Source organism: Achroia grisella, unplaced genomic scaffold (genome assembly GCF_030625045.1).
Source record: "Achroia grisella isolate CSIRO2021 unplaced genomic scaffold, CSIRO_AGI_Agris_v1 utg114, whole genome shotgun sequence".
Classification (NCBI taxonomy): Eukaryota; Metazoa; Arthropoda; class Insecta; order Lepidoptera; family Pyralidae; genus Achroia; species Achroia grisella.
Window position 1 is genome coordinate 516,206 of NW_026712585.1, and position 19,791 is coordinate 535,996.

Sequence of the window (19,791 nt, forward strand, 5' to 3'; positions counted from 1 at the left end):
CGTGAATAGCTCTTTTCTGGCTTCTTGGCTGTATAGCACCTTGGTTAGCAAAGTGGGTAATTGGTGAATTAGTGTATCTTATTATCATCCGTATGTTTCTACAATACTGTTCTATTAAAGTTAGATAATATTAAGGAAATCGAAATGATATTTTTGGACTATATTTAAATTTTGCCAATCGTAAGCAAACAATTACTGTCACGACATTCATCAACTGCCGACGTTGTGGTGAACGCTATACTTGTACATGAGATGCCCATATTTCGTTGGGTGTACTCATATTTGAATCCAACGTGCCAAGGGCTCGAGCCTACCGACATCTCTCTTATTATATTTCTTGTTAGTATCCGTGTTTCCATTGCAGGATAGTCAGTCAGAAATATGAATTGACACGCAAAGATTTTCTCCTCCGATGAATTCTATTCAAACGGGACTTGCGTAGAACTGAGGTTCAAAACCCTAGCGGTGCCCTCTGACTGAAGTCGAATCCTTCAGGTAGGAGTTGCTCCTCAGCCGCTCCATAATTCCGAAGGTTCGAGGTTTTGGAATCCCCCTACTCCCTTTTTCGTCCGGTAAAGTTATTAAGATTGGCTACCGCCAAATAGCATTAAATTATTATTAGTATTATAGTATTAATATTTAATTATTCTATAATTAAAAAAAACAAAGATTGTTTTTAATGTCGTACAGATTCTAACTGATACATAAATGAAGATCAATTGCTATCTTATTGTTTATCTGATGGAAATCCACATAGAGTCTATAACTCTCTACATACTTCTGGTGCATAAATTTAGATAAATAGATATGTGAGCGATGACTTACCAATAATGGTAAATTTGGTACGAAAACCTTATCGAAGTTCGCCCCAACAGATTGCTCTGGCAAATATCTGAAGTAATTCTTCTCCTGATAGCTAAGTTTGTCATCATTAAACTTGACGTTCACTCGTTCAATTTGTTGCCTGTGAACAGAATGAATATATACAATGACAAGAATAATTAATATCAGTGATACCAGATATCAGGAGTAATCTATGAACCTACTTACTAGGATAAAGTTTTTGAATAAAGTAGTCTGTGTTCATACTTCACTTAATTCTATCGCTGTAGATGTTCAGGATAATTAGAAGAGATGAAAAACAAGAGAGACATTTTTAAAAATTATTAAAAAAATCATTCGTGTCTTTTGGCGAATTATCATGATACATATAGCTGTAACCTACAACTACGTCTAATGAAACTTTTATCATTCATTTTACTCCATTCCTGATTATTTTTAATATAATACAGCCTTATCCATTCTCGTGATACAGTCTTCATCTCCATCATTAAAGTTCGTTCAGCCGTTTAATCGTGAAAAGATAACGACAGACAGATATGCTTTCACATTTATAACTTTATATAGATATTGTCATTAGGTACATCATTCAATGGCAAAGCTATAAAAATCTCTAAGTCAATTAAAACCTCCAACCAAATCCAGCAGAATACCATTTGCTCGTTTTAAATTCTCTTTTACGTCGTTTTCCTTCAGAGCAGAGTTCGTGGCTCTAACGGGGATATTACCCTTTCATTATCTAATTACTATTGCCTATTACAAACGAGGTTATCACCACTTCGCTTGTAGTTACGTAGCGAACTGATTTATTTCTGATAACATTAAGATGTGTCGCAGAAAAAATGATTCGCTGGTCTAAAATTATATGACGAAACCATTAAATGATAATATTAATGTTATATTTATCTGAATATGTATATCGTTATTAAAAATAAGAATAAAATATATTTATTAAGCACTAGCGGAGCATCCATCTTGGTACCTGTATAACGATTTTATTTTTAATAATTATTTGTTGTTCTTTACTCCATATTCTTTATGGTTGGCGTAATATGTTTTCTGTTCCATTCATCCCTATTCGCAGTTATCTCGTTACTCACTCCCATTCTTGCCTTTCTTTCTTTCACACAGACCATTGATTTATTCTTTGGCCTTTCTTTGCTTTTATAATCATCTATCATTACATAGTATAAAACAAAGTCGCTGTCGTTGTCTGACCCTATGTACGCTTAAATCTTTATTTGACACAAAGAGTGATTCGAGAGGAAGGTTTACATATATATAATACATGTACACCCGGGCGAAACCGGGGCGAGTAACTAGTATTTTAATATATAAATTTTTAAAAGTATTGAAGTTATAAAGTTATAAAACATCTCTGTAAACCGATTGGTGTAAAATTATTACAAAAATGAGTGGCAGGGGAAGCGGCTGAATGTAAACGTAGCACATATGGTTATTTTAATTATCCGCAACAGTAACAGTCAACAGCCTTTGGCCTATACAGAACTTATCAGTGCTAATTTTATTACCATATATATGGCATACTATTGTTTTTATTACCAAATGTATCAGCAATTTATCAAAACGGAAACATAAACACTTAATAAGTAATTCTTATGATTTTATTCCGACCACAGAATAAATAATTACGTTGTATTTATTTCATGATTCTGACGTATTCACGAATAATGTATGGAATTAATTAAAACTGTACTTTCGTTATGGTTTTCTAACTCTCTAGAATATAGTATGTAGGTACCTACTGTGTCTTCGCTCTGATCTTTTAATCTAAGCAACTGATTTTAATGCAGTTTTCAGCAATAGATAGAGTGATTCAAGAAGAAAGTTTATATGTATAATACATGTACACCCGTGCAAAGTCGGAGCGGGTGGTTAATTTGTATAAATAATAATAAAAAAGAAGATTAACTTTTCATATACCTTGATGTTAACAATGTTCTATATCAGGTGGATATACAAATGTAGGCCTAATCTATCTGTAGAAACTTTCTAACAATCCGGCATGTATTTAGAACTACAGCCTTCTGTAGTTGGCAGTATATATTAGGGGGCAAGTTCAGGGTATTTAGTGACTGATGCATGTGTTTCGGTATGACACCTGTAGTTGAGAGGACGATTGGGACTTTTTGTTACTTTTTGTAAGTGCCAGAGTCGGGTTATTTCTGTTTGTAATTCTTTATATTTTGTTATTTTTTCGGCTATCGTATTTTGCAGGTTGTGTGTGTTGGGGACAGCGATATCAATCAGGTATCCAGTTTTGTTGGTTTTGTTTATTAGTGTAATGTCTGGCCTATTGTAATGTGTGGTTCGATCTGTGAGAATAGCACGATCAAAGTAGAGTTTAGCTGTAGAGTTCTCTAATACGCTTTCAGGATTGTATTTATAGTATGGTTGTAGGGAAGTAACAAAGTTGTTCTGTTCTGCAAGTTTTTGATGTATGATGTTTGCTACTTGATCATGTCTGTGTTTGTAGTCAGTTTGAACTATTGTTTTGCATGCACCTGTAATGTGTTGAATTGTTTCTGGACAGCTATTGCATTTTCTACATGAGTCTGAGGTGATGGTTTTTGTAATATGTTTTTGATAATTCCTGGTCTCAATAACTTGGTCTTGTATTGCCATCATAAAGCCTTCAGTCTCTGGGAAGAGTTCTCCTCGGCTCAGCCATGCGTTCGACGCCTCTTTGTCGACATGAAGTTGGCATAAGTCTAGGCGGTGTCTTCCATTAATGTTTGTACTTTCATGTTTATCATTATCATCATCATAATTATTATAAAATAAAGTCGCTGTCGCTGTCGCTGTCTGTCCGTATGTAAGTTTAAAACTTTAAAACTACGCAACGGATTTTGAAGCGGTTTTTTAAATAGATAGAGTGATTCTAAAGGAAGGTTTATATACATAATTCGTGTGCGAAGTCGGGGCGAGTAGCAAGTAAACAATAAAATTAGTGAATTGTCCCTCGAACTAACTACTTCCTACTACGTAACAGAATGGTAACAGTATCAGTAAATATCGATAAGACATAACAAGCCACGGTGTAATGAACGACCCAAAATTACATATATTTTATGATATCGTAAAAAAATATTGTTGCAATATGGCGGACATGTCGTTGTTTGTATCATTTTTATGCTTTTCACAAGTCCAGTGCTGTTTGACAAAGGCTAGAGTTCTAGCCTTTGTCATTCAAGTTATAGTTGATGGCCTCGATAGGGTAGCGGTTAGTAAACCAGTTGACATAACCGATGGTTGCGAGTTCGATTCCTCACACAACCCAAATATTTGTATTCGTGAGTATGATAGTTTAAATTGGTCTGGATTTTTTTATGTATATTAAGTCGTATTTACAAATAAATGTACGTAAGTATTATTGTCAGTTGTCTCTGTTAACTTGCTTCTAAAAGTCGTTGTGTAAATTCTCCTAGTTTGTTATTAGGTATAGTTGGGATCTTTACATGCGAAAATAAATATTTACTTTAAAATGACAGTTACAATTACGGGAATGGTACTTATATATATATATATGGTGATTTTTGTAGTGATAAATTTGTATGTACAGGTCACAGTTGCCATTTACCATAAAGGACGCCGCCAGTTTGTTTACCGTTTCGGTCATAAAAGTAAAAGCGAATGACTTCATTCTAACGAAAACTCTATCAGCAGGTGGTAAAGTTATTATATTAGGGACATCAAGTGCGATCATAGTATGTACATCAACTATATAGGGACGGACGTACCCTGCGTTTGGTAAAATAATGTAATTACGCAATACAAATGCAATTCAAAAATAGTACTTGCCCCTACCCTCTTCTTCCTTCTCCACCCACAAAAAATAAACTGACTGTCGTACCGTGGCAAAAACCTTTATTGCTCCCATTGGGTTCAGGAAAGGTTAGTTTTTTTATAAGCTTGTTTATAATTTAACGGGGTCTAGCAATTTAACACACCGTCTTTCTTCCGATGGTCGCGGGTTCGATTCCTCGCGCGGTGATTACATTTGTATTCACATGTTGTTTGTATTGGTCTGGGTATTTATTTATTTGTATGATATAGATAGACACGCTGACCAATACAAATAATTATACACATGAATACAAATGTTTTTTTTTGTGGATGATAGGAATGATGCACCCGCCTGCGCTAACGGTATACGCTGGCAGGGCACCAGTGGAGGATGATATGATGAACATGAAGGCAGGTTAGCCCATCGTGATAAGTTCACCGGGCATTTATTACAATGGTTTCCAGGGGGAACCGCGTGGAGGCCAACCTGACATAGTACATTGCTAGCAATGGGATTATTAGTCCACATTACTAACAATCCCCTTCCCCCCGAATACAAATGTTCGGACTGTGCGTAGAATCGAACCCGCGACCATCGGAAGTAAAGGTAAACAGCTGCAACCCTAAACTCCGGTAGGGATGGAAGAGGATAGTTAGTAATGTGGACTGATGATCCCATTGCCGGCAATATACCATGTTAGATCGACCTCCACGCAGTTCCCCCTGGAAACCATCATGATAAATTACTGGTGAATTTGTCATGAAGAGCTAACTAACCTGACCTCATGCTCATCCTATCATTCTCCACTGGTGCCCCGCCAGCGTAAAACATTAGCGTAGGCGGGTACAACATTGCATTATCGTCCATAGCAACAAAAAATATGGGCTGTAGTTCTAGCAGGTAACATTGTGGGAAAAAACTAGTTAAAAGTAAGTAGCTAATATTGATTCGATAGTTAATTCTGGACAAATCACTTACAGAGATTGCGTTAATTCTTGTTTACATTACACAGGATCATATCTATAGATAAATGTAAATCTCCAAATATATTCGAATGTTTTTATGTTTATACAGACATCAATACAAAAGCTTTGCCACTTATCAGGTGGGGTGTCAACTTGTTTGCCATTCTGACTACGTAAACTCGGTTGTTTAGCGTCTTAGCACACTGCCTTACGTCCGATGGTTGCAGGTTCGATTCCTCGCACGGTACATTTTTTTTATATACTTCATGAGTTTCGTACTATGGGTATCTTATGTATATATATGTATGTATTTCCAAAGAATGTATATATAAGTATTTCCAAAAAGTTATTTACCCATAACTCATGTTCTGCTTAGCTTAGGATTAGATGGCGCTTTGTGAAGTGTTCTAAGTTATTATTATTATTAAACATACTATTATTATTTTTAATAATAAACGGTTTTCTGGACTCTGATATTCATAATTATGTCTAAACACCCGATAATTGTTGATAACTATAATGTATGAAAACTAAAATGAGAAGATATCTATATATATAAATATATATATATATATATATATATATATAAATGTCAGGACAGATGGACATTTCCGAATTGTTTATCTTATCACCCCCTTTGTCGAATTCCGACGAAATGTTCATTCATAAATGATAAAACGACAAATATACAAACAGTTTTGTTATATATTATACACACTGGATTAGATATCAATATTCATTTGAAGTTAGTTTAATTGCTTGTTCATTGCATGCTTTTCGGGTACACATATAGTTTTTTTATGGATGACTAGCTTCACCCGCGTGAAATTTATAGGCTATATGTTACTCTGATGTATATTATTGTAAAATTTCATCAAAATTCGATCAGTAGTTTTTGCGTGAACGAGTAAAAAACATACATTCATACTCACAAACTGTTGCGTTTATCATGATCACTACATAGTATAAAAGAAAGTCGCTGTCGCTGCTGTCCCTATGTATTCATAACTCTTTAAAACTACGCAACGAATTATGAAGCGGTTTTTTTAATAGTTAGAGTGATTCAAGAGGAAATTATATATATATATATATATATATATATTACATGTACATCCGTGGAAAGCCGGGGCGAGTGGCTAGTAATATTAATAAGATATTAAATAGGGCAGCGTGCATCCGTGCACGTTATTATACTAGCGTAAATTGCAAGTCAGGAGTCATTTCCTTCTCATAACATAAGGTATATAGATTCAATAACTTACGATTTACCTAAAATTATTATGTACCTTTTTTGTAATTTACTTTGTGTATGTGTATGTGGGTGTGTGTGTGTGAGTGTACGATTGAATGCATATTGAATATAATATATTATATATTTTGATATGTACTTACGAATACACATAGGGTCCAACCTCTTCAACATGTAGCTTTTTTTCCCGTCCTTCTTTAACGTCCTTCCAATTGGTATAGTTGAAGAGGTATACTTTCATTAATGGCTGCACGCTGGGCTGCCGCCATAATGAGTAAGACAGTGTGTTGTTCCGAATCACCATGTTCTGTAAACGAAAGGTTATATTTTATCATCTCCTAGTGATTCAGTACTCTATTTAAGCACCAAGGGCCGACATTAAAAAAAAAACTGTCTGTCAATTTATATTCCCGACTAGCTGTAACCCGCGATTTCGTCCGAGAGGAATTAATATGAATAAATTTCCTAATTCAAAAGTAGCCTAAATAATATTAGCTATCTACGAGTGAAAGTCACGCCAATATTGGCTTAGCCATTTCCGAGATTAGCAAGAACAAACAGACAGACAGAAAAAAACTATACTTATAGTAAAAATATTTACTGAGAAACTTTTAATATTTATTAAGATATAAATGCCGTATATATGTACTTTCATATGCATTTATTGATAAGCTGTTAATTTGAAATTACAAACTGACACTGGCGATTTCAATTCCTTGTACGGTTCCAACATTCGTATTCATGAGTCTGATTGTTTGTATCAGACTGGGTGTTTTCTATGTACATTATGTATGTATTTACTAAACAAATATGTATATTTATTTATGTCAGTTGTATATATAACCATAACATGAGCTCTGGTTAGCTTGGGTCTAGATGGCGCTATGTGAATTATTATGAGATATTATTGTTATTATTACAGGGATTAATTATTTTTATTTATTATATTAATTTAATTTCATAGTAATTATAATACCTCTAACCGAAACTCAGTTCACAAAAATCTGTTTTGGGGCTGACTAAGATTCGTATGAAGGCACCTAGCCTTCATAGGCGACAATAAACGAAATTTGGTGTATTACTAAAATAATATAGTTAAAAAAGAAGAAAATTAAATATTGAAAGTACAATGAAATGATAATTCAACTGTAATTTTATTATTGTTCAACGTCTTCCGCAACCTTATTATTCGTAATACATAATGTGAAATTATACATTAATTAACATAGTTATTTTTTGTATTAAACAGACAAAGATTTAATGACATCAAATTAACTTAATTATGACGCAAACTGTATATAATCCAGCGTTATTACACGGTTATCCAATCTTGAAGTGGTTATTGAAGAATTATAATTGGTTTAATAATCATTAGGTATTTCAAATATGTTGTTCACAGCACCACGTTATGTAATGTATAGGTATCATAGTAAATATTAAAAAAAACACTACTAATCTAATCATACAATAAACTCGCGGCCTCAGACGAGCAGGAGAATAATTTTATAATTCTAACAAGCGATCCGTCCCGGCTTCGCACGGACCCATTACAAATTTTTAAATTTCGCGGTTTGTTCTTTACTGTAACACGCATAGCATTATATATTTAAACCTTCCTTTTGTAACACTCTATCTATTAAAACCGCATTAAAATGAGTTGCGTAATTTGAAAGATATAAGCTAACAGTCAGCGGAAGCGATTTCATTGTATACTATATGAAGGAGAGAGACTTCACAACTACGTATATAGAATTAATTACAAATGCATATTATTTAAATCGTATGTCATAAATTGTCAAAATGTCGTAAAATGCATACATTTTTCAACGTGTTGTATTTACGTAAGATTACATAGCTGTCAGGAAATTGAGTGTCAATCATTCTGAATATGTTAATTATTCAAGCATAATATTCATGCAGGTATTTATTGAAATAATTTTATTTCATGAAAGGATTAGGTACTCAATTCACCGGAATCATTTCTACTTGGCAACGTGATATTTTTGCCAAAATTTAATACTATGACTTTCAATAATTATTCTCTCAAGTGGTACAAATGGTAATAATACAAAAACTGTCAGTTTTGTATGTTAAGGTTGCACATCAAGACAGATGAAGGATTTAATAAGAAATATTCACAAATAAATAAAATTTCTAACATATACCTACCATGGTAAGTGGCCATGTTACTCCTTATAACATTAGCTATCGTTTCAGAGATTAGCAAGACCAACCAAATAGACAGACAGACAGTCAAAAAGATTAAAAATTGAATGTATGATATATCTTCTATACTTTCATATGCATTTAATGAAAAGCTGTTAATTTGAATTTACAAACAGATACTTTAATTTTTAAAATTTTTATACGTGAATGTAACGTCTTCACAAAAATATATTCAAAGTCAAATCTTTTTGGGGGACGGTTGATAACAATAGGTACAGTGAAGATTGAAGACATTGTAATACATTTTGACATTATTACAGCGAGGTACTTTCCACTTCAATTGTCAGTTCCCTAATTAATTCAATAAATTATCAATTTCCTATTGTTGGGTTATTAATAGTATGTAATGATTACCTAATTACTGGCACTCTCTATACGGTTACTCTGAAAACGACTTATCGTTTTCAGAGTAACCGTATATTTAGAAAACCATAGTTCCTCGTGTAGTAAGTAATTGCACATTAGTAAATGTAATACGAATGGCAAACAGTCTTTCTGCCCACGTAATGGGAAGTTGTAACCGTTAGCTAATGTGGCTCATATATATGTGGCAGCAGGCACAGGTCATCCGCACTGATTTAGAGATGGAGAAGTAGAAGAAGGAGTTGCCGGAGTCGATGCAAAGACATCGACTGCAGATACAAACCCCTTCTCTTATATTTAAAAACTTTCAAACCGGAAAATTAGCAGTTTACTTGTACAACAAAGTAAGTTTAACGGCTACATTAGACGAGTACTAGAATCACATAAACAATTATGTACGAAATCTTTATCTAGTAATATATAAGAATATTCTATAATTTCGTCAGAATATAACAAACTTCTAGCAACAAAAATACGTGAGATTAAATCCTGGAAATAGAATACCTCTTTATATGTACGAGTATACACTAAAATTATATTAAATGAAAATATTTGTAATGACTAAATACAGAAACTACTAGACCGATTTCAAAAATTACTATTAGAACACTAACTACACTATTTCTGAGTAACATGGTAATATTTATTGGTAAAGGTGTAAAAAAAATTCCACCCTTCTGAATCCGGAATGGACCGGTAATTATTTTACAAATTGACGCCCTTGGTTGACCTACATTAAAACGGTGGTGATGATGTTAATATATAAAGGCGATGGTTATCACTTACCATCAGGTGATAGGTTATAAAGTTGTATACTTATTAAAGTTGTTTCCATTAACAAAACAAGTATCAGAAGAAACCTAAAATTATGCATACACGTGGAGCACTGTAAATTTGAAAATAATATTTTTCCTATTTTGTATTTAGACAGGTATACTGTTAGTTTATTATTTGTAAATTGTAAATGAATTGTAAATGAATACATAAATATTTTCATAGGAAAAGCATTGATACTTATTATATGATACTTATGTACCTACAACAACGCAGATCTTTGTTGCGCAGCATAACAGCATATTCCCCTCTTTCCATACAAAACATGTAACTATGACTTTTATTTGCAATAACTGATTAAATTCTTTAAATTTTGTCCATATTTCATACAACAATATATAATTTCTTTAAACAGGTACGTTTTAGAATTACACGTGACTGAAAAACTCGATTGTGACTAAAAAGGACCTATCTTTAGTTCATAAGTCTAAACAATCCAAGCTAATATAAAAATTTACCTTTTTTTTTTGATATCGACTAGATTTGAACTTTTGGGTGTAGCTTTGAGTTTACTACAGCCAGGCTTCATTAGGAACTAAAATAATTAATAAAAAAGAGCATGAAAGGTACTTACAGATAATACGGCATCATTGATTGTGTTATTCAGACTAAAAAATATGGTGCCCATTAGACTCAGGACTAACGTCGAGGCCAGCAATACGAGCACTGAAATAGAGAATAAACATTATTAAGTTTTTTGTTATGTAATTGAAATACTAAACAAGCTGATGATCCAAGATGGTAAGCGTCGCTTATATACAAGTGTGTACAAAAAGTAAGGTGAATTTTCAAATTTCGCGGGCTGCGTACATTCAAATTTGGATTTTTTTGTTTTGTTTTGTTGGTACACTCGTTAACTCGTACATGGAAAGCACCACAGAGATCATCTAAAGTACCCTTTATGCGTTGCCGAATGCTAAGATGTCAACCTCGACATTTTTATAAATTAAATTCAAGGACTGTAGGATCTTAATAAAAAAATCGCTAAATGCTTACATACCTATCCACTAATTATTATATACGTTTTCCTTTGTTTCCGCATAGATATTTATGCATTCTTATATTAGCTACATTGTTACTACATACAATCATTCATATATTTAAATGACAAATATATACCTATATGCATGTATATAATAAGACAATAGAACAATGATATATTTATAGATAATTTATTTAGTCAACTTATCTCTTTTACTTTTTAATGAACCATCTTCATCAAAAATATGTTTAATATTAATTAATTAATTCTTTATAGTGCATTATGATGTGTACAAAAGGCGAGCTTAATGTCATATAGCATTCTCTACCATCCAATATGGCTGTCACTAAGCAATGAGTGTGGCAAATAAAAAAGTTCATTAAAAATTTTGGTCTCATATTTTTTGGTAAACGTCACTAATTATACATGAATATCATGTTGTCATAAGATAGTTCTTCTGTTGTTTGCAATTTCAATTGTTACTCTATAACACCACTAGCCGCAGCTTCGCTCGCATTGAATCCATTGTATAAGTATGTAATATTATGTTATCTGTGGTATAAGTATCGGAGATTTATAATTTCACTACTGGCTCCTAGATGGCGTTGAAGTAGCAAAATGTTTTGGTTTTTATAAAAAATACTATATATAATTTTTTTAAATAAAAAGTACCCTAGCTTCATTCAATACCTCCAAGAACATATGTACAAAATTGCATGATGATCGGTTCAGTAGTTTTGGGTGAATGCGTAACAAATATCCCTACTTTCACATTCATAACATTAGTAAGCATAAATGCGATAGTGTGTCTGATTGTCACTATAAGACATGTCTCTCGTACTACTAAACGGACTATACGGATCATAGTGTATGTCGAAGTGAAAATAGATTGTAGGTATTTAAGATTTATATTAAACTAGCGACCTGTTAACGGTTTCGCACGGATGCTTTACAAATCTTTGATTTTCTGGGCTTGTTCTATACTAAAACACGCTATATTATACATAGATTTATATGTCCTTTTGATTCAGTCTATATACCTCTTGCTGAAAACTGCATTCAAATCCGTTACGTAATTTAAAAGACTTAAGCGAATAGACAGCGGCGACGATTTTATTTTATACTATGTAAAGACAAAATTAAAATTAATAGTAAAATATAATTAATTAAATAATTAATACTAAAAACGAATCAATAGGTCAACATATTTAGTACACATATGTGGAATAATACCTATCTATAAATCATATCTAATAAGTTCTCTACGTGATAGGAAGTAAGCTATGATGCATCAAATGAGTTTATTGGAACCATAATAATAATGCCAGGTCGACCTCCGACCGATGTCACCAGCCTAGTACATTAATTAGTTTACATGAATTTTGTAACGTGTTGCTATTGCTTGTAAGGTTTGTTTATCAATTTCTACCTCAGAATGGTCGTGTAGTCATTTTGTTTAATTTATAGAACAAATTTTCTAATTAACAATTTACTGTGTGATATTTTTATAAACATAATTTAAATGGTAAACAAACTGATAGTATACTTGACTAAAAATAGTAACTGTTGCTTCAGAGTTAGTCATAAAGGGTATCCGAAGGGCATGGACAGTATTCGTGCAACATTTCCTAAAGAGGCAAATTGGAAAATTGAAAATGTATTTCAAATTCTTTATAGAAACTTTAACTGAAATATCCGATTTAGTGTGAAATAATCAACATTTATTTTCAGAGTTGCACATCGAGATCAAGAAAAACAACAATTTAAATTTAAATGTTTTTTTTTGTTTCCTGTTGTTACACAGATGAGGTTCTACATTATTATGAGAAGTTTCCTACAAGGGCACTACAATAATTCTTATTTTAATTTAAGATATAGAATACAGTATTCTTCTAAGTTCTTCTTCATTCTTCTTCGCTAAAAGCTCTTGTATACTATAGTTATTTTCATGTTGAACTTCGTTCAGTTTTATGAGTACTCTACCTTCTCTTCGGCTATGCTATGCTCGGTAACTAACGTATAAGATGTATGTATAAGAACTAGCTATTACACACATACAGTAACGCCCGTATTACCCTATACTTCCGAACACTAACTTCACTATCATGTGTCCTACAAATAGGAACACATTAACAAAGCCAATTTTATTTTATTTTAAAGCACTTCAAGCATTGAATCCAGTTGAAATATATCGGGGCAAATGAATAGAATAGAATAGAAAATTATTTATTGTAATAAACTTACATTGAAGCACTTTTGAATTATAATCACATTTTGTTTTTCAATCTACCGCTCAATCGGAAAGCTGACTGATCACAAGAAGAATGTAATGAAATAATCAACGAATTGTCATTGTCTATTTTGTGGTGATATACTGCAAATATGTATGTTTGCTAGGTGATGATATATTGGAAAAATAATAATAATATTTATTAATGATGAATATGATAAAGGAGTCAAATGTTTGATTCACTCTTTTTTATTTTTTTCTTTTTTATTTCTAAGAAACTTATCATCTTATCACACAGCAAATTTGTTTTATACAACTAAATAAAGTATAATGGTAACTTATGAGGCACTTAACCTCTACAATATTAACATAAATACCTAAACATATAGTATGAATCTGACAAATGCTTATTTATAATAATTATACGCGTTTATGGACTAATACAAAACTTACTTTAACTGCATTATTGCCAAACCACTGGTCAGTCTTGATCAAATTAATTTGAAACCACATCAGTAGCACCAGCTTTGAAATAAAAAAAGTATCATCATTGATTCACATATGTAGATTTAAATTTTGAGGATTTTTTTATATATATAGACACCTTAAAAATTCGGTCAAAACCAGGATTGAAGTCGCTTGAAAAATTTAGTAAGGTTGGCGAGAGTAGGTACTCTTCCATGTTCATTAATAAAAAATACAGTAATTAATAGATAAAATTAAGAACGGTATAGGAATGGCGCTTTATAGTAAATTATTTATAAGTTCATTATATAAGACAAATTGTATGAATATGTTTGTATGTGTGTCTGTACGAGGTTATCACAGGGCGGAGATAAGAGCCAGACGAGGGCGATTTGTTGAAACCAAAAACGAATATATTATAAGTATAAATACATTATCACGTAGTTATTTTTCTTTGATCAGTTTTTATTCGAACTATTATAATGCTGTTGGCCGCAGCTGGTCTTTACAGCTTCACCAATCGATAGGGGGCGAGTACAGATGGCCCTGTAAACCTGCGGAGGGACTTATGACGCGGGTGAAGGCCAACTCATGTCATATGGATCCGAGTTTTGTCTGAGGGCACCGCTAGAGGTTAGAATTTCGGCTCAGGCCTTGTAATTTCAATCCCCGTTTGAATTGGACGGGGTATCGATTATAGGGGTCGATGAGTGTAATTATTATTTACAGAGTATTTAGCTATGGATGATCGGGTTGTTGAACACGTGAATACTTTATTGCAGGCAACATAATGATGACTAAATGACTTATGCCAGAAGATTGTGCGATTAAATCTGGCTGAAAATGTGCAAATTATTGTCCAAAAAAGTTTATGTCAGTTTATATTTCCAGCTGAGTCTTTGGTGATGGGCACACCGTTAAAAAAATAGGCTTGTTCTCTGCAGCATTGCGCTCAAATATATAGAGCGATATATTTTACGGTATCTACATATATGTATGCGTATAGGTATTATGCTCCTCGGATTCGACATAGTTGCAATACATAATAAAAAAAAAAGTATGCAGTGAAATAAAAAAAAAAATTTCATATGGCATCACATGAAAGAGATTTTTATACAGAACTTGTTTTTTTCCGACTGCCGTATATTAAAAAAAGTCTAATTATTCCAACATTTTAATAAATAAACATACCTGACAAAAAAGGCATATAAAAAATTCATGTCATATAGACCAAAGATGTGATTTTTTTAATGGATGATTATGGAATAGTTCACAAAGATAATATCATTACCGCAGAGTGTTGGGTTGTCCATGACGTCTATAGTTGATAATGGCACTGTCTACCCCATCCGGGATAACAGTGGTGACTGGTTATGCCATAGGTATGCCTCGCGTAAAAAGTTCATAAAAATGACCACCATGTTGTAAATCTAATTTAGCTATTGAACTGATAAATTTGATTAACTGATAATTTTCATTCAAAAATTTTATGATAAGACCGTTAAATAAATAAAATGCGAAATCGAGATGACACGATAAACTTTTAACGTTTTTCGTTTTAACGGTATTCCTAAATAAGGAGAGATAACAAAACATAGGTAGAGGATATCTATAGTATAAACGCAGGTGAGATTACTAATTTATTTTGAGTTTTATTTTTTAAGCCAAACCTACGACTGTGAATTCCATAAACAGCTAATTGTCCTAGCGACTGAGTAATACAGTACTCACGGGTACCTGTGAGACGGCTTTAACATAAAGAATAGTAATATAATTTATCTAAAACTATTTCCTTTCAGAAATAATCACAGTTTTGAAAACTAACTAAGGAAATATAAAGATGCTACTAATACTGCGCTGTGCCTACTGTGTCAATGAAAACTCAAATGACGTAGATGACGGCCTCGAAGTTCTACCGGTTTAGCAAAATTTCGAGGGGCAATTTCGATATTTCGCACAATGCAAACATTTTGTATTCACAAGTGTGATTGTTGGTATTGGTCTGGGTGTTTTCTATATATATTTCTAGCTCGCCCCGGCTTCGCACGGGTGTACATGTATTATATGTATATATATATATATATATATATATATATATAAACCGTCCTCTTGAATCACTTTACCTATTAAAAAAACCGATACAAAATCAGTTGCGTAGTTTTAAAGATTTAAGCTTACATAGGGACGGATAGACAGCGACAACGACAGCGACTTTATTTTATAATAATATATAGTGATGCATGCATTAAAAAAAATTTAGATACATTTTTTTTAATACAGTTTTAATATTAGTTGTCTACACCCATTATTTGGGGTAAATAACGCTGTGTGAATTGTTTTGGATTGTTATAATTATTATTTTTAAATTACTGAAATATAATAATGGTTATTAATAATCTATTCTCAGATTAATGTTGTTAGTAGAGGGACATTATTAAAACTGTTCCATGTCAGTTTGACTTGCGAGTGAAAGCCAACCAAACAAACACAAAATGTTTCATAAATTCGATTGTTATTTCATGAGAATAAAAATAAACGAATACTTTAATTATGTATTTTTTAATATAAATTGTTATCTTTATTAATGCTCTCATTCTTAATGTTATTTGGAAGAGATTGCGTTAGCGATAAGACCGCGTTCTCTATTTTCTTCTTTCTTCAATGTATCTGCTTTTTATGTTGGTGCAATGATTATAAAGAAATAAATAATATATAAGGCAAAAGGAGTAATTAAAATAAATAATAATGTGAAAATATATTCACAAAATCTGTGGATGAAGAAATGTGAATTCTCATTGTGTTCTTGCCATAAAAATCGCAAGATGTCATATCATGCGTAGCGAAGCTACCATTACATTTGGCCTTGACTGTCCATCTAACAAATTACTCCACAGTTCCTTTGCATTCACCTAATTACTCTGTAACTATTAATTTTTATCACATAAGGAATTTTTTTAATTGTACGTAATTGATACTACACAACAATGTAATAGTGTAGGTTAGGTTTTAGGTTAAAATATTATCTAACACTACAAGTATTTTGTATTCCTGTAATATCTCAATTACGAATTATGCGTAAATTTAATAATTTCATATAAATTTATACAAACATTTGCTTGCAAATGCTATGCTGAAATAAAATTATTACATAGATTCAGAAAAACTATTTTATTAATAGTGACGCAAACCTGCACGTCACTTAAAACAATTGAAATTTATTTATGCTACATTCGAAATTTAAAATTTAAAAAGAAACTGTAAAGGTCAGTAGACGTACTTATATGAGCTACTAATACCTATTACAGTGCTTTCATCATTTTATTAGCTATATTAATAGTCGAAATTAGACCGTTTTTAATAAATAAATTACAATTTTGAATTTTGAGGCTATTGCCAAGTCTATTTCTCTTCTATTTCTATACCTGTGTATGTCAAATATATAGTAGTGTGTATCATGTTTTTTTATTGATTTAATGTATTTTTTATGCATAATTTTAAAGTAATATTAGCTTTCGGCACTATTTCTGTATACGAACTATGTGTGCGAAAGTTCACACTCCTCCGTCCTCACAATTTTCATAAAGTTTTATTCACTTATTAATATAATCAAGCAATAATTTTAATTAAAAATCATGAAATAATTTTATGTTTCTTGCAATAGTGATCGTACTGCCTCTATAGGCAAACAAAAACCCTGCCATCGTAAATAAATTTCATGATTTACCAGAAAAAAGATCTGCGTCTTGGAATCAAATGACCTCTTATTTACACAGATAAGATGCGGTCATACGATGTTTTGTTTATAATTAAATGTAGATAGATGTGATTAAATAATTGGTAATGATTTTTATTTCAACCAATTTTATTATTATATCTATATGTTTGCTCATGTCTTATCTAATATAGATACAGAACCCTTTGGTGTAATTTTATCATATATAACAAAGCACAATCCAGTGTTCGTACATCTTTCTAATACTATGTATGCGAAAATTTGTTAGAATGAATCGATGGACGTTTGTTGCTCTTTCACGATAAAGGACTTAATGTTGTATGTTGATGAAACTTTACTGTAATATATTTTATATATTAGAATTTCCATTCAATGCTAATGGTCACGATATTCACCTCATATATATTTAAAAATGAATCTGAATTTCTTTAATATACAAGCTCATTTGAAAAGAATAAAAGCTGAGTTTCTTCTTAGTTCTTCATAGCTAGAATGCACACCGTCAACTCGGTGTGCATTCTAGCTAGATCTAGGTAGATTTGACATATCATAAGAGTCCGTAATAGACCTACGTGAATAAAAAAATTGATTTGATTTGAATAACTTCATACATAAAAATTCTACACTAATAACATTCTATTATTGTAAATTGGGTGAAATATATGTAAATAAACTTCGCATAAGTGAAATACGAGTACAATAATAAAATGTAAATAGTAATTAACAAAAGGCCATTTGTGTATAAACAGCATTTAATAGTTAGAAAACAAAAAGGCATTATTTAGTGTATATTAATTAGTGGTAATTAGTCACCAGAGAGATTTATTTTGTTTACAATAAAAAAAATAATCAGAACGTACAAACCATGACGTACATCAATTCATTTAAGAATTACTATGCCACAGTCAGGCTCATCAAACTTAGCACCCACATTTTACGGCAGGGATTAAAAAATAGAATTATAAAATGGAAACTTAATTTAGTCATTGGATTGGGAATTTTCTATTTACGTCTGTTGAAAATAAATTTGTATTTTTGTAGATGTGTTTTTACAGTTCTTTATTATATTTACATTATTATGTGGTTTTCCTTATATATATATATCATTAAATATTTTGATTAAATGTAATATTGACTATATGACTAAGTTATGAAATTAAATTATAAGAATATAATAGCTGTTATATGTTCAAAATAATAACAATGATATCAACATATTCCTCCAGCAAATAATTAAGTAATAAATTAATAATCACTAAGGAGAAAATATAAAATGCTGGACATTGAATAATTAATTATATCAGAAGATGGATATTATAACTTGGAGTTGAAATACTTTTACTTAACGTATCAATAGAACTGACTGTTGTCTGAATCTTTGACTATTGGTCTTGTAGTCCATTGGCTTATGCTTAAGTTTATGTTTTGTAACTTATCGCCGTCTCTCCAATGAATTTCATTTGTTATCGATGTTTTCATCATCGGAGATGGCTGTTACTTATTCAATAAAAATTGACACATATTTTTAAGTTGCTATATCGACCCCACTACCACTACTAAGTTAGAATAATAAACCACTGTGATACGCTGTTCTCTACATTAACATCTTTAACTATACAAAAGAATACTATATTTTTGTCTAGATTCAATGGACAAGAATAGGCAAGAAAGGAAAAGCAGTTGTTGTCCAATTAAAATCTATATTATAACTCGTCTAACCCGTATAGTATAACCCGTCTCGATTTCGCATGAATGTGTTATAAATTTTTGAATTTCTCAGCTTGTTCCTTGCTCTTGAATCATTCTATCTATTGTTAAAAACTTCATTAAAATCCGTAGCGTAATTTAAAATATATAAGCGAATAGACAGCGGCGGCGACTTTGTTGTATACTGTGTAAAGAAGAGTACTTATTATTTTATTATCATTATTATAACAACTTGTTATTCTAAAATGTGTTCTGAAAGTATGTCGCTCTGTTGACGGCAATTAGTAAGATTGCCACTTACAGTTATTATAAAGTTACGCCCTCTTCAGTTAATGGGGAGGTTACACTGAAATCCTCAATAAAATTACCCATAGCACAGATAAGATAAT

General features: G+C 31.7%; 1 protein-coding gene across 1 annotated transcript in view; it reads right to left on the reverse strand.

The window, feature by feature from the left end:
• Window positions 1-19,791, reverse strand: part of LOC131850360 (lysosome membrane protein 2-like) — a 36,897-nt gene that overhangs the window by 14,111 nt on the left and 2,995 nt on the right. The window contains exons 2-4 of the mRNA XM_059200581.1: window positions 10,860-10,951; window positions 7,006-7,169; window positions 826-964 (exon numbers count right to left, since the gene is read on the reverse strand). Of these exons, the coding sequence (XP_059056564.1) occupies window positions 826-964; window positions 7,006-7,169; window positions 10,860-10,951 (395 nt within the window). The remainder of the gene's footprint in view (window positions 1-825; window positions 965-7,005; window positions 7,170-10,859; window positions 10,952-19,791) is intronic.